General features: G+C 35.9%; 1 protein-coding gene across 2 annotated transcripts in view; it reads left to right on the top strand.

Annotated features, from left to right (window-relative positions):
* AKT3 (v-akt murine thymoma viral oncogene homolog 3) overlaps positions 1 to 14,696 on the top strand; it is a 53,919-nt gene that overhangs the window by 9,853 nt on the left and 29,370 nt on the right. For both annotated transcript variants that reach the window (XM_010190973.1, XM_010190974.1), the window contains 4 exons: positions 1,126 to 1,191; positions 2,775 to 2,843; positions 10,355 to 10,477; positions 12,476 to 12,604. In XM_010190973.1, coding sequence (XP_010189275.1) covers positions 1,126 to 1,191; positions 2,775 to 2,843; positions 10,355 to 10,477; positions 12,476 to 12,604 — 387 coding nt within the window. The remainder of the gene's footprint in view (positions 1 to 1,125; positions 1,192 to 2,774; positions 2,844 to 10,354; positions 10,478 to 12,475; positions 12,605 to 14,696) is intronic.

The raw sequence follows: 14,696 nt of genomic DNA, 5'->3' as shown, positions 1-14,696 counted from the left end.
TCCCTACAGTCACCAAATACCATTTTTTTCCACTCCTCCCAAAAGAAAATAAAAGCAAAATTGACCCTGAACCTAGCTGTCTAAGCCAGTCAGGGTGTGGGGATTTCTTGCTAATATTTAACTGAAGATCAATGCTGAAGATGCGGTCACTAGGTAGAACAGATCTGCAGTTCCAACTCAGCTGTTGCCAACTTTTTATGCCCCATATCTAGTGAACCACTGAGGTTTATCAGTCTGTCTGTCTGTCTGTCTGTCTATCTGTCTGTCTGTCTGTCTATCTATCTATCTATCTATCTTCAGGCTTGTTTTTCTCCTTGAAGTGGTTTTTGGTTTTCCTCCCAGTGTGAGGTTGGAGTGTATCCACTCAGGGTTGCACTGCTATTCACATAAATGGCTTCATAATTTATTACCACTAACTCTGTTGTTGTTGAACTTCCTATTTTGACAATTTTTAAAGTCTAATTTAAAACTCCTGATGTCTTTGTTTACTTTCTAGTTTAATAATACCTTATCTTCAGAGCTTTGTCTGATAAGCATATGCAGTACAATAATGTTATATTGGTATTATTTGTAGCAATATAAAGCAGACTCTGACTAAATATGTTTAATTTTGAAGGATTATGGTTGAAATTTGAGCCGCACTAAGTTAGTCTTCAATTCTGTATAATATAATACTCAAAGGTAGCTTAACGCTACAGAAAAATGGAAAAACCAGCCCAGTGACACTCAGGTCTGGTCCCTGGCAGCCTGGGAAGTGGGGAATCCCAGCACGTGTTGCATGTCGAATTGCATGAAATGGCCATGTGTTCAAAATACGAACCTCCTAAACACACTCCTTAAAATTTCTTCCCTCTATGCATTGAATATAAAGACTTCCTTTTTAAGCAATAAAATAATATAAATTAAAATACATTAAATGGTATTTTGCCAAACTTAAATTTACTTTGAGATCTTTTATTAAAAAACTTGAATTATTCTTCGTGTTTCTTTCAGATTCAGTAATTTATTGAAAACTGTACTGTAGCTTTCTCTTCTTTCGAAAGTGTTAACCTTTTCCTCATAATTAATTAGATAACAATTTTATATCTTATTTCAGACCTCCTTTTTCTGCTTTTTATTTCTCAGGATGAAGTGGCTCATACACTTACAGAAAGCAGAGTATTGAAAAACACCAGACACCCTTTTTTAACAGTAAGTATTAGGAATTAGCAGGTAATTTTCAACATGATGGGTTGAAATTGTTGATGATTTCAGCAATTGTGAATATAATTAACAAGTAAATTTTGAAGACTTTCTTATGACGATTTGTAAAAAAGCAGTAGCTATCTGGCGCTTATGTTATCCTTTATCAGAATATGTATTTAAGAGTTCAGAAATAACGTTTCTAATGATTTTGTAAAGCTTAACTGCACTGAAAACAAATTTAATTGTAGAATGTAACTTTGCAATTTTTGTGATTTTTGTATATGAACACTTTTTTAATAAAAGTTGTTGGTTTCACAGAGTGTCAAGTAAGTAATTTTTGCCAAGAAAACTTAATTAAGAATTCCATAAAATGATAAAAGTAACTATTTGTTCAACATAAGTAGCCCACAGAGCAACAAAACTCAATCCCCACTACTTCTGTATCTTTGTCTTCATATGGTTAATATTTAATTGAAGGAAAATATTGAAAAGAAGATGAAAATTTTGAGATTCATGACAAATTATGATTAATAGTTTTAATTTTACAACTGACTTGCTTCTGTAGAAATACTTCTGATTCCTCTCCTTTGAGAATGTGTTAGAAAATCTTATCATTGAGTTCAAAAGATAATTAACATCTTGTATATTAAGATAAGGAAAAATTACTTTTTTTGGTATTAAAATATTGAAGTATAACATGGAAGCTTTCCCATTTAGATAGTCTAAAACAAACCTGTTATAAAATAGGGGATTGCATTTACATTGCTTGGCCAAAATATTCTTGGCAATGAAGTCAAGAGATGTGAGATCTTCAAAAGTTTCTTAAATAGGAGTGTCGAGGTAAGCAGGAGTAGGTGTAATTCCAATCAAATCATGCAACTAAGGAGACATGCAGTATTTAAGTCATGTCAGTCTCCTTACGCTTTTGTTATGTGTGGTTTTGCTGCATTTTGCCTCTTTTAGGCCAAGCTTGCATCTGTAGATTTTCTTTGGTATAATTTTTCCAAGCAAAATCAATTCAACGTTGATAAGTCAAAATTTTTAATTAAGATAATAATGTTTGCTGCAATTTGAAAATGATACATAAATATATTTGTAGGGCACCCAGTGTTTTTAACATTGCATAGTCTGTGAAACTGGAGAGTCCCTGCTTTGGAAACAAAAACAGACTGGAGGTTAAGATCACTTTTAAGATTTTATTTAGGAGAAATTTAAAAGAATAGAGTAATCTCTCTTTTCATGGTCATTGTGGAGATGAAAATCATAAAATATGGTAAGTGAATAGCTGGTACTGTTTATGGCAGTAAGAATTCCAGTAGGAAGTTGTGTATTTTAGTGACCATAGTATGTTGTTATAACAAGCATTGTGTTTTCATATCAGTGGCCCTGTGGCAGAGATGAGGGAAGAGATGAAGGTTTTCATCTCAAGCTCCAGATAGGAAGTCACACTTCTAATTATTCTGAAAGTTCACACCAAATCAGAACTGTCTGCTTAAGAGGATAAAATTAAATTTTGTTACAGTTTAAGTGCAAGAAATTGGGTCAATACACGATGATAATTGGTTTGGTTTTGCTGTTTTCTTTGCAAGTCCTTGAAATATTCCTTCCAGACAAAGGATCGTTTGTGTTTTGTGATGGAGTATGTTAACGGAGGAGAGGTAAGTTTAAAAAAGATGTTCTGCACTTGTAATGGTAGTGCTATCACTGGGTCACACTGTAAAATTTCTTCTTGTCTTTCTTGCTTTCTAGTATCTTTGAAGGGATTTATTTAATTTTAAAATTATTTTATTTAAAGAAATGTAGACATGTTTTATAACTATGCTGTCAAAAGTAGTTCCTGTTCTTGAAAAAATACACTGTTGTTATCTTGAAAGATAATTTCATGCTGGAGAAATAATTACAAGTAGCTTGTTTATTGTTTTTTCTTTGAGCATATGATAGCATGTTCTGGGATGAAACGGTCATAATCTAGTGCAACCAAGCAAACCCAATGTTGACTAGTCTTGCTTTTGTCCTAACATGCAATATGTGCTCTCTTCTTTGACATAGCCATTGCAAATCCCTATGAGAAGAGAATGGAGTGTTCATTTTTTTCATTACTTCTGTCCCCTTCCGTTGCTGTGTTCTCTGGAAATTTCAACCTAAGTGCTAAAGCTCTTACAGTGTTGTTAGCCTTTGATCTGTTGCTGTCTTCCAGGTGTTTACTGAAGGATGGTGTATCCAAAACTGGATCTGTCAAATGGAATTAGAGAATTGCAATTTAAGAGGAGGGCTTTTATCTATCTTTTTGGTGCTGTTTGCTATTCAGACTGTATCCTGTTATAACATGGACTAGGAATTTTTCCTTATTTTGTCCACTATGTGCTGCATAACAACCTTAAAGGTCTTAGTGTTTCGACTATCTTTTTTTTATTAGAAAACTGTTAATTCAGGAATTGTTGCACCATGATGCCATGTTTTGCAGTGTCCTTTTCCCGTGTTACTCCTACAATAAAACTGTCTTCAACTCTAATCCCAATACCTGAGCACACCCAGAGTGCCTGTCTTGCATTCATTGCCCTGGTGATTTCTGGGTCCAGCCTGAGGTCCATTTACATCCTAACTTGCCCATGGCTGTCCTCTACCAGCCTGGCTAAAGATGGTGCTGTAGGGTTCTCATATGGGGAAATGGCTTGTTTTACACAACATTAATCAGAGAATGGTTTGGGTTGAGAGGGACCTTTAGAGGTCATCTAGTCCAACCCACCTACAGTGAGCAGGGACATAGAATCACAGAATCTTTGAGGTTGGAAAAGACCTCTAAGATCATCAAGTCCAACTGTCAACACACCACCATTATTCCCACTAAACGATATCCCCAGGTGCCACTTCTACGTATTTTTGAACGCTGTCAACCAAGTCAGGTTGCTCAGATCCCCGTCCAACCTGACCTTGATTGTTTCTAGGGATGTGGCGTCTACCACCTGTCTGGGCAACCTCCAGTGTTTCACCACCCTCACTGTAAAAAAAAATTCCTTATATTCAGAAATATGTATAAATCCAGTTCTGGAAATCACAGGCACCGAACCATTTTGGCTAGTTGAACTAGACACAAAAGTCTCCCTCAGCAGTAATAGGATAACAGCTTGTACACTCAGCTGGTTATTTGAAATTGAACTTACATCACCAATATCTACAATGAGTTTTAAAAAGAGATGCCTTATATATATATAAATGTATAAATATATGCCCTGTGTCATGGGTTTTGTGGTGGCAGCCTGCTTTTGCTTACTGGGATTTGAATGGTTGCAAAGAGCGAGTCGCTTCTTTCCAGATGTGATGCTCTTGTTTGTAAGCGTTGCTCATGGTCCCCTAATTCAGTGAAGTTAACCATAAATTTTTGCCACAGTGGGAAATAATGGCCTTTCAGAGTAGGCAGTTTTCTTTGAAGCAACTCTCTTGATTTCTATATGTGCTTCTCTTTGACTAGAGATCAGGAATAGCAGGTTGGACAAACTCTCCTTTTTAAGAGGAAAATCTTATCACATTTTCCTACTAATTTCAGACTTTAGTCACTGTCTGCTAAGAAATACAAAGAACTTTATATCTGTAAAATTAGCCTTGTTATTAACTCAGAGCTACTGAAAGTAAGTCGCATAAAGCTTAGCCAGCATTGTAGCCATTTGTAAGCATATCTCATATGCAGTATGCGGACCTTTTGCTTTTGCTACTTCCCTCCACTCTTCTCTCCATGTTCCAAGGAAGTTCCATTTCCTTACAATGGTTTCTCACTGTTGGAGGTGTTGAAAATTCATCTTCTAATTATATCCTTCCAGTGGGAAATTGTAGCAGTAATGTGTCACTTTTGATTCTCTCCACAGCTGTACTACCTCTAGTGTGTTTCTATTTAAAATTCCTTTAGATTAAAGGTTTCTTTTTAGTTAAATTGTTGTGCCTGAGTCAATTGTTGGGGAATTTGCATGGATTATGTCTGTCAGGAGCACATTACCCTACTACAATAATAAAAGTGCACTCAAAGTCTTCAGTTCTTCTTCCTATGGTTAGGAAGGAAAACAGTCAAGGAAGAAGTTGGTGAATTTCATTCTGGAGGAGAAGAAATTGTGTTAAAATGACTCTAAACAAGAATCTTCTGTACCTGTTAAAAATCTAGATCCCTGTTGAATTTAATATCCTGCCAGAATAGCAGCAATTTCCCTTTGCCTTACCTTACCTATGTAAATTAATTGGCTCAGTTAATAAAGGAACATGTCATAATGAAAATTCAACTCCATCAGTTTTACTGGTCCATGTGTGTGCTTTTTCACAGTGCACAAAGTATTATCGTATTGAATTATCTTTTGACTTCTTTTTTTTAAAAAAGTGTATTCTGTAGCTAAATTTATTAAAACAAAACTTTAGAGGTTTTTTTTGAGCAGATTATTCAGATGGAAATATTGAATATGGTTTTTTTTTTGAATACTGACAACTTTTACAGTTAATTTTCTGCAGCCTGAGCATCCAATCTAGAAATATTTGTTGTGGACTGAAAGCTTAACTTCTTCTTTTTTTAGTGTTGCTGCTCGACTCTGGATGAAATGTTTGGCAATGTCTATTGATCATAAACTATATTGAAGTGCAGAGCTGGAAGGATACTTCTAACATTGTGATCACTTCTCAATACTTTCAATATACTGAAGTGATTACATTAAAGCATCATTACACAGAATCACAGAATATTAGGATTTGGAAGGGACCTTGAAAGATAATCTAGTCCAACCCCCCTGCTAGAGCAGGATCACCTAGACTAGGTGTTGATGACACAACAGTGCTAGTTGTTAGACTAGCATTAAGATATAGAAATTTAATTTTAGAAAAAAATACTCATCTGGCTTAGTTGAGATGACCGAATTCCATTATCAAGACTTTGAAATGGCATATTTTGTGAGTGTGAGGTAAAAAAAGTATTTGCAGCATCACACGATAAACTGTGTTCTTTACCTTGGTTCAAAATCTAGAATATTCACATAGATATTTTTAAATAAGTACAACTATCAGTACTTACAGGTGAAAGGAGGCCTGCTTTAAATAAAGGAAGACCTTTTCATTTTTGTACGTTTTTTGCTGTCCTTGTCCTATGAACATTTTGAAAAAAATGCATAAGGCTGTATTGATGATTTCCCTGCTAGTACTGATTTACTTTTCCTTTTGTAACCCATATAATTTTGAGTCCTGTGTGACTACATTACAGAGTTCCCCAACTTCAGAGACATGCAGAATGGTATAAACTGTGGTATAAAAAAATTATGTTCTAAGAATAGTTCTTTATTGTTGGGGAATACTTTTGGAGTGTATGCTTCCCATTTTTCATTTGTGGTATTTTGCTTTAAAAGTTGAAAAACTTTAGGAATGAGATCTATTACATACATTACTCTGCCGAGTACAGTGATGCAGCTGACTAATAAATTGATTAACTTCCTTGCTTTGCACTTTCAGGATAATTCCAAATTCTGTACTTTGTAACAAAGTTAATTGATAATTATCTGAATAATAACATTATACTCTAAAATTTGTTCAGATGGTTTCTCCACACCAGAATTCTGAATCTCTGTTCCTCTTGGCATTTTTTTTTTCCACAGCTCTTACTTCAGTTCATTAACCAAGAGAGAACTAAATGGTTTGTTGTAATTGAACAAGTGCTATTACTGTCTAGAAAAAAAGGCAGAGGATTTACAGCCTACCTAATGAAATATAACTGAATATTGTTATAAACTTCCTTATTTTTATCTCAGTGTCCCGTTTTGCTTTCCTAAACTCTGAAAACAAATGAGAGAATATTCCTTAGCCTAAAATTAGGATAGTCCATGATAAGGATGCTATATTTCTTTGGGTATAGAATGTGCCCAGAAGCAGTATAAAGTCTGAAAAAATAGACAATTCAAAATTTCAAGGCTGCTACTGCAAATGCTTTGCAAAAGAGTCAAATCAACAGGCAAATGTGAAATGTGTTTAACTGCAGAGCTGAGCAAACCCTATATACAACAGCAAGAGCCAGTCGTACAACTTCCAACCTGCTAAATGGGTCACTGGCATGGCTGGAAGTTGAATATACTTTTATGTTTGATCTTTGCTTTTATTTATTAAAATTTTTCCATCAAAATTTTTATTAGGGGAAAAAACCCCGTGGCAACATTGTTGTTTAGTTTTTAAATAAAGACATACCAGGAAATTTATGGCTCCACTCCTCACTGTAACTATATCACCCTCATGCATGCCATCAAAAATGTTATGTGCAAAATGGCTTGCTTTGTGCCAAAGCTATTTCTGTTGCAATTCCAGTGACTTTATAGCACATACTTAATAACTGTAAATCAATAAATAGTGGAAATGCTGGAAGCTTTTTTCATAACCTTCCAGCAGATTTCTTATTTTCCTTCTCTGACTTAATAAATCTAATCTTCATGTTCTGACAATTGTAAATAGAGCCTGGTGGTGTAATTATTCCGAAATAGAGAACCAACTGAATAATTAGCTAGAATAATGCTGTGATCTCACTGAATTAGATTAGATTTCTATTATAGTTTTGGAGTTTGCTTTAGTATCTTTAGCACAGATCTGAGTGTAGGAATTCACTTTTAACATACCTTTTTATATCTGAATGTACATTCTTCAAAACTAGCAAGTATGATTTGATGACAACTCTGCTAGGCGCTATAATATGAAGAATGCTTACGAATAGTGACTATAGTGTCGTATATAACATTAAAATTAACCAACTTGGGAACTCAGTCACTTTGGCAAACACAGAACTGTTGCTAGTTGTTTCTAGCTGATCATTTTACTTCAAAGTTAGTATTTTTTAATAAGTATCAAGAATATTTTATTGGAAATAAACACTACAGAAAGTAATTTTTTGTTATGTTAACTTGTCAGGTTATCAACTCTCAGACTCAAGTTGGGACACTTTTTTTTTAAAGAAGTGAACACATCTGTTGCTGACAAGTGTCCTGAGGTTTTAGAATTTTGAGACTTTGCTGCTCAGCTGCTGGATTAGTCTCTTTCATACAGAAAATTGCAATAGTCCTTTTGCATAGATATTAATGTAGGGCTAACTGAAGGCTATATTATACATTTTTGGAATGTGTAAAGCTATTTGTACACATTAAAAACTTATCTGAAAGTTGGCCTTTATTTCTAATTACTTTGAGTCCACCAAAACAAATAAAACTCTGAAAAATTAGTAACATTAGCTCATTATTCATGAGAGAGACCCCAAAACAGACACAAATGGATAAATTACATGAATTTTGTATTTTGCTTTATTTGGATGAAGATCTCCTTAGCGGCGTTTGTTTCCCATTTAAGCCTTGCAAAAATGTGTGAGAAAGACTCTACAAATTGAGAAATATATTTATTCTTTTCCCAATCTTATAATACGTGAGGCACTTGATGAAGGCTGACTTAGCTGCATAGTCTGTGTGGGTCTTCTGCTGGCGGCGGCAGTAAAACAGTAGTCGGGACATAGTGCGGGTCACTGCAGGGAGGGCTGATGTCATCCATGATGTCATTGATTCTTAAAGAGGGAAACAGCAGCTGGAGCAATTAAAATACCTACAAAATAATGATCCTTCTTGTCATGCAGATATTTCATTTTTATATAGAGTGTCTTGGGAATTTAAAAAGAAATTGAAGGGGAAATGCAGATACAATGGACAAAAATGAAACATTGCCGTTAAATCGTACTGCAGTTTCTGTTTTCTGTGAATTCTCTGCTCATACAAATATATGCTGCCAAAAGACTCAGTTTATTGGTAACTTTGTTTAGCTTCAGAAGAAAGTAATTCAGAGTTTTTTGAAGTACAACTGTCAGGAAAAAAGTTCATTTCTAGTTGCTTATAGGATTAACTTTCTAAGTACATTTTGAAAAGTCCACACGCTGAAAATAGCTGCAGTAATTCTTACACTGTTCTGTGCTGTGTGAGCAGTGGATTTCCTCCAGGTGTGTAAAGTAGAGTGTGGTAATGACAGATTAGCACATTAGTGGTTTTTTGGTTGGCAGTTTTAGTCTTTTTTCTGTACCTATTCTGCCATTTAAATATCCTTATCTACTTGATAATTTTAGCAGTGGAAGTAAAAAAAACAACCTATGTTGTTGTTATGGGTTTCCTTGTCTACATTTAATTTAAAAGTGATCACATCTTTTTTTAATTTCTGTTTCTTGATAGCACTTGGTGGTAAAACCAGAAACTAACTGAAGGTAACTTGAAGAAGTAAGGCAGGCAGAACACAGAAACACATACATTTGTCTTTGTTTAAGGACTTTCCCAAGCTTTCTTGTAAATAAAACTAGCCATTTTAGAAAGCATTTCAATTAAATAGCGAAATTCTGCCTTTTTAGGTGTTGCAGGTTCTCAGGGTGATGTTTTATCCAGTAAGATGCTGGCAACCTTACAGAATGTCAAATTACATTTTGTCATCGCAGCTGAAGTTACTGGCAATACGTAATGTTTGTCATGGAAAGGCTTAAGTTGAAGAAGTGTCTGCAAAGTGCTGTTACTTATAAAGTATTAAAGAAGCAACAGAAACCCCAAGGAGATGTTTTCGTTGTAGTGAAGAAATACATAAGTACATAGAGTTGTTTTTGTAAGCCCTAAGCAGTTGTTGGTTTGCTTTTTCCAGTAATATTGCTAGCAGTACGGATATGCTGGTTTTGTAAAGCGCCTGTTCACCTGCTCCGTCAAAGTCTACTGAAGAACCAGACTTTTCTCAGTTCAAAGAAAAGTTACTAAATTACTGAAAAACTTAAAGCCAAACCAGAATCTGGGTATCTTACTGATATTTCTCAGTGGCTTAAAATAAAAATCTGAGGAAGTGGTGGAGGGAGAAGTATGGAATGATGTTGCTGCATCCTTTTTTTTTTTTTTCCCTCTGGTAACTGAAGGTTAAATGAGTAGCAAGCAGAATGCCTTAAACAAGATTGGTATATTGATTAAAACGCTGATTTAACAGCTCGCTTTCTCCCTTTGGAAACCTGGAAAAGATAAGCCAGCTGCTGTCTAAGAGTGCTGAGCGTCCGCTGAGAGTACACTATCTATCATCACAATATGGTGATGAGAGGTGTTTTATGTTTGTGTTAATTTCCCCCACTAAATCAGTAATTATTACAATCCTGTCCCTGCTGTTTACCCTGCAGCTGTTTTTCCATTTGTCGAGAGAGCGGGTGTTCTCAGAGGACCGCACACGCTTCTACGGTGCAGAAATTGTCTCTGCCCTGGACTATCTGCATTCGGGGAAGATTGTGTACCGTGATCTCAAGGTAAAAAAAAAGGAAAGGAAAAAAAAAAAAGTAATCAAATTTTTGTTTTTACAAAGACTTTTGGGACAAACATGAAGTAATTATAAAGTTGCGCTATTCAGAGTTAATGGGGAAAAAAATCTGTGTTCATTTTAAAGTTCTGTATATGCTAAAGGAAGCCGTTTGAGGCAGTAATCTATAGATGGGTATGTTGCTTGACTTTAACTTGATTTAAAAAAGAAAAAAGCATACCTTAGTGATAGCACTTGAAGGGGATTTAAACTTCTGATCCTTTTTTTCCCCCAGTACTTATAGCTTAGCTTGGATTTCAACACAAATCTCAAACATAATTCTCAATGTCTCCAAACAGGGGAAACGGGGAATTGGGACAATGCAACTGCATTCTGTTTATCTCACCAAAGAGTTATGTTCTTGTACGATTGGAAAACACTTAAAACAATTCAGAACACTTCAATAGGAAAAGAATTTCAGCTTTAATTTGAAAGTTAGTTTGTCTTTTATATCTTGGGAAAGGTTCGTAATACTGGGATGTAGTTTGTCTTAGATTTGCCTGCATGCGCAGTTTTGTGTCTTCTGTCGCCTGAAGCTCCAGGTACTCCGTGACACAGTAGGACCATGTCCTGTGGAAAATAACCTCTGCTTTCAACAGGAATATTTTCTAACTTACGTGGGAGGAACCTCTTCAGTTCCACGACAAAACTTGTTTTATTTCTGTGACAAGCTATTATTTTCTTGTACTGGGAAATTCCCCTTATACACACGCACTGGTGGGCAGGAACCAAGGAGGAGGCCGTGTTAGGCAAGTTCTGCTCAAGAAGGCAGAAAACAAAATACTGGGTTACCTGTTCAGAGCAGAATCTGTTGTAGTAATATGAAATGCTGTGACATCTTGGAAAAATGTGGAGTTGTCTGGTCGAGGAATGATAGGTCATGGTTCTTTATTTAAATTCTAAATGATAAGGAAAGAGGAATTTGACATTATTAATCTTCTTTTCCTAGTGTCGCTTACATTGTATGACACTGTTAGACCCAAGAGTGAATATATAGCTTTGAATTGTATTTCAAGCTTTGTGCAGACTTAGGAAGACAGGATTATGATTGTTCTTTGTTGGTGTTTTCACTACACGCCTTATAATTAGAAAAAACTCAGCCTTTTTGTGTTGAGAAAAGTTGTTCAGAAATTTGTTTTACTTGGTTTTAGTTCTATCTGTATTGAAAGTATTGCTAATAAAAAGCTTTTGGGAAAGTGATGTTAGCAGTACTTTTGAGATAGTCCACAGTAAATATTGCCGTGGTTTTTATTCCTGTTCTTTAAATACTTCATAACAGTCTCTATTCTGTTTTCATGTTTCAAAGCAAGAATCATGCATTTTAAAAGCAATGCAAAGCATGCAGAGGTACAGATGCTCAGTTAAAGAATAGTGTCCTTTAAAAGTATAGAAGAAAAACCTTGGTTTAGTTTTTATCAGTAGCCTGTCTACCTCCACTTTTGTCTGTTATTGAAAAGGTTGTGGAAGATGCAGATATTTTAAGGATTTATGGTTATACGCTGTTTCATGACAGCTTAGTAAGTAAAATGCATCTTGGTAAATGAAGGTCGTGTTAACAGCAAAGGAAACCTCTGAACCAAATTACAGCCATGATTGTAGCCTTGAATTACTTGATTATATCTTGAGAATATTTAGAAAGTTACTTTGCTTTCTTTTTCCGGCAGATGAACCAAACTTGTAAAACTTCAGAATGAAAAGTCACACTTTGATTGACCTAGGATTTACTATTGTAAACTGTGTTAACGTTTTAAATAATTATTTAAACTGTATAACAGTAAACTCCATTAAATGCTGTAATATAATAGGGGCTGTGATTTTTTTAAAAATTGCAAACAAATTACATTCTATTGCAACCAATAACTCACTATCTTTTTTACAAAATTGATGTAATGCATCAGCCTGTCCTGTTAAGAAATACTAAGGGAACATTTTTTTCCCCAACACACAGTTAGAAAATCTAATGTTGGATAAAGATGGACACATAAAAATTACAGATTTTGGACTTTGCAAAGAAGGAATCACAGACGCAGCAACTATGAAAACATTCTGTGGTACTCCAGAATATCTGGCACCCGAGGTACGATTTCAAATATATTCTTGTGATACAGTATGAAGTTTTTATTTTTCATTTAATTCTAGTCTGTGATGTTTGTATGCTGAAAACTGTTCATTGTAGTCAAAACCTGACAGTCTGCCTGATTAATACTATGCAGTTGTTATTCAGAATTGTATGTGCTACTATTAATTGTAGTGATTATGTGTATATCGATGCTGTGCTGCTTAGTGTTTAAAAAGGCCTGTAGCATGTATTTGCCTTCTCATGTTTGCCTTCCTCTGTTAAAGTTTTTATCTTCCGATGATTTCTTCAAAAATAATCTTCCATCTGTCTGTCACTTGGAACATATGATGCTGCTTAACTGAGCTATGTAACTAGTGTTTATATAGCCTTGGTGGAGGCGAGGGGGAATAGGAAGGTACTGAGTTTGCTGGGTTGTATCCCAACTCCCCAGTTGCAGGGATAGGGAATTGAAATTTTAGGTATTTCTGCTAGAAACAATTGGGTGTATCAACCTCGGAACTGGTTGAGGTGCGCACCAAAACTTAGCTGTTTCCTAGTATATAAGCAGAAGTGGCATCCCAGAGTGTGCCACCCTGTCTTTAGCATTAGCTAGCACTTGAAGTGCCAAACATCATGCTTCTCAAGGACTGATGAAAAGATGGACATGAGGATGTTGTTTTGGTTTCCTTCGCAACCTCCTTGTCAACCTGAAGGGCTTTACAAGGTCCTTCAGTCCTACCATTTGTTTTAAGAAGTGTTCTTCAAGGGATTCCCCACCTTTTGCAGCAGCTCAGCAGCACCAGAAGGTCTCTGTTACACATCATCTTTGAAGAAAAATGTGCCTTAGTTTAAAGGGAGGGGGTGAGAAGGCACTGATCCAGCATAGCACGGCACCCTCTTATTTTCTAGAGTACTGGATCCTGAGTGGCAGCAATAAGCCCTGGAGACAGTTTTGATTGCCTTTCATTTTTTATTCTGAACCTTACTGAGCCTTACAATGAAGGGATGACAAGGAAGCTGGTACACATCACCTTGTGGATACTGCTGGCTGGAAATGAAGATTTTAGGATGCTCAGGTTTGCGGGTTTGAGGGTCTTTCTAAATCTCTTAAATCAAATTTGAAGTTCTCCAAGTTACACTCAGGGAGAAAACTTAAACTGCTAATAGTTGTTTATAAGTTAATATGATATCTAGAGTTAATGAAACCATTTTGGATTGTGGCAAGATCTTTTGATACATTATTTTTCTCCAAGTATAACAGAAACATTATTCTTAAGAGCCTCTAACTTTTTCTTTGTTCAACTGGTCCTACCTATTCTTTCAACAGTGAAGAGAAATCTGAGCAGTCATGCTCTCATACTGCAGGTTTGAAGTACCTAAATGATTTTGGTTAAGTGTGTATCAGCTGTTTGGTGAGTCACCAGCTGCTCTAGCTATGGAGACAAACTCACTGGTACCTGATCTCCTTTGCAGAGTCTCATCCCATAGATGCTGAGGAAGACCTGGATGCAGATTGTTGCTGTCCTGTTTGGCAATTTCTGACTTCTCCTTTGTGTTTAGTGCAGGGATGCTCAACAGTTATCTACATTTAAGGAATCCAGATCTATTCTTAGCCTGCTTTGAATCTTTTGTGGTTACTTAGCCTGTTTGACTTGGTGTAGTGGCCACTTTTCTTGTGTTCCACACCCAGAATCTGTTCCATGGACAAGAACACAAGGGGTGAGACTGTCATCACTGGCACAGACTGCAGGTGTCATTGCCAGCTCTTACCCCCTCATTGTCTTCTTGTCAGCAGTCTTGAAAATATTTCCAAGGAGTGCAAATATCCCATTCAGTTGCTTTAGTCTGCTTCCTATTTCTCAGTTTTGGAAACATGTTAGCTCTCTTCCATCGAACTTGGCAAGGGATCATTTTGGGTTTTAGACACTTACCAAAAGTTACTTGATCCAGTTTGCAGTTCTGTTCTCTAGCAGTCCCACTCCTCTCCTCCATCTCCCATTATGACTGTTTTTGGAGACCCACCCTGTAGAGATCTGTCTTGAAGGAAGTTGACTCTTCATTAACTCTGGGAACCAGAGAACTAGTTCTCTTTTATCTCAGAGATAAAGGG

This window comes from Mesitornis unicolor, unplaced genomic scaffold (genome assembly GCF_000695765.1).
Source record: "Mesitornis unicolor isolate BGI_N332 unplaced genomic scaffold, ASM69576v1 scaffold22698, whole genome shotgun sequence".
Lineage (NCBI taxonomy): Eukaryota > Metazoa > Chordata > Aves > Mesitornithiformes > Mesitornithidae > Mesitornis > Mesitornis unicolor.
Note: the sequence above shows the minus strand (reverse complement) of the source record. Positions and strands in the feature narration are given on the sequence as shown.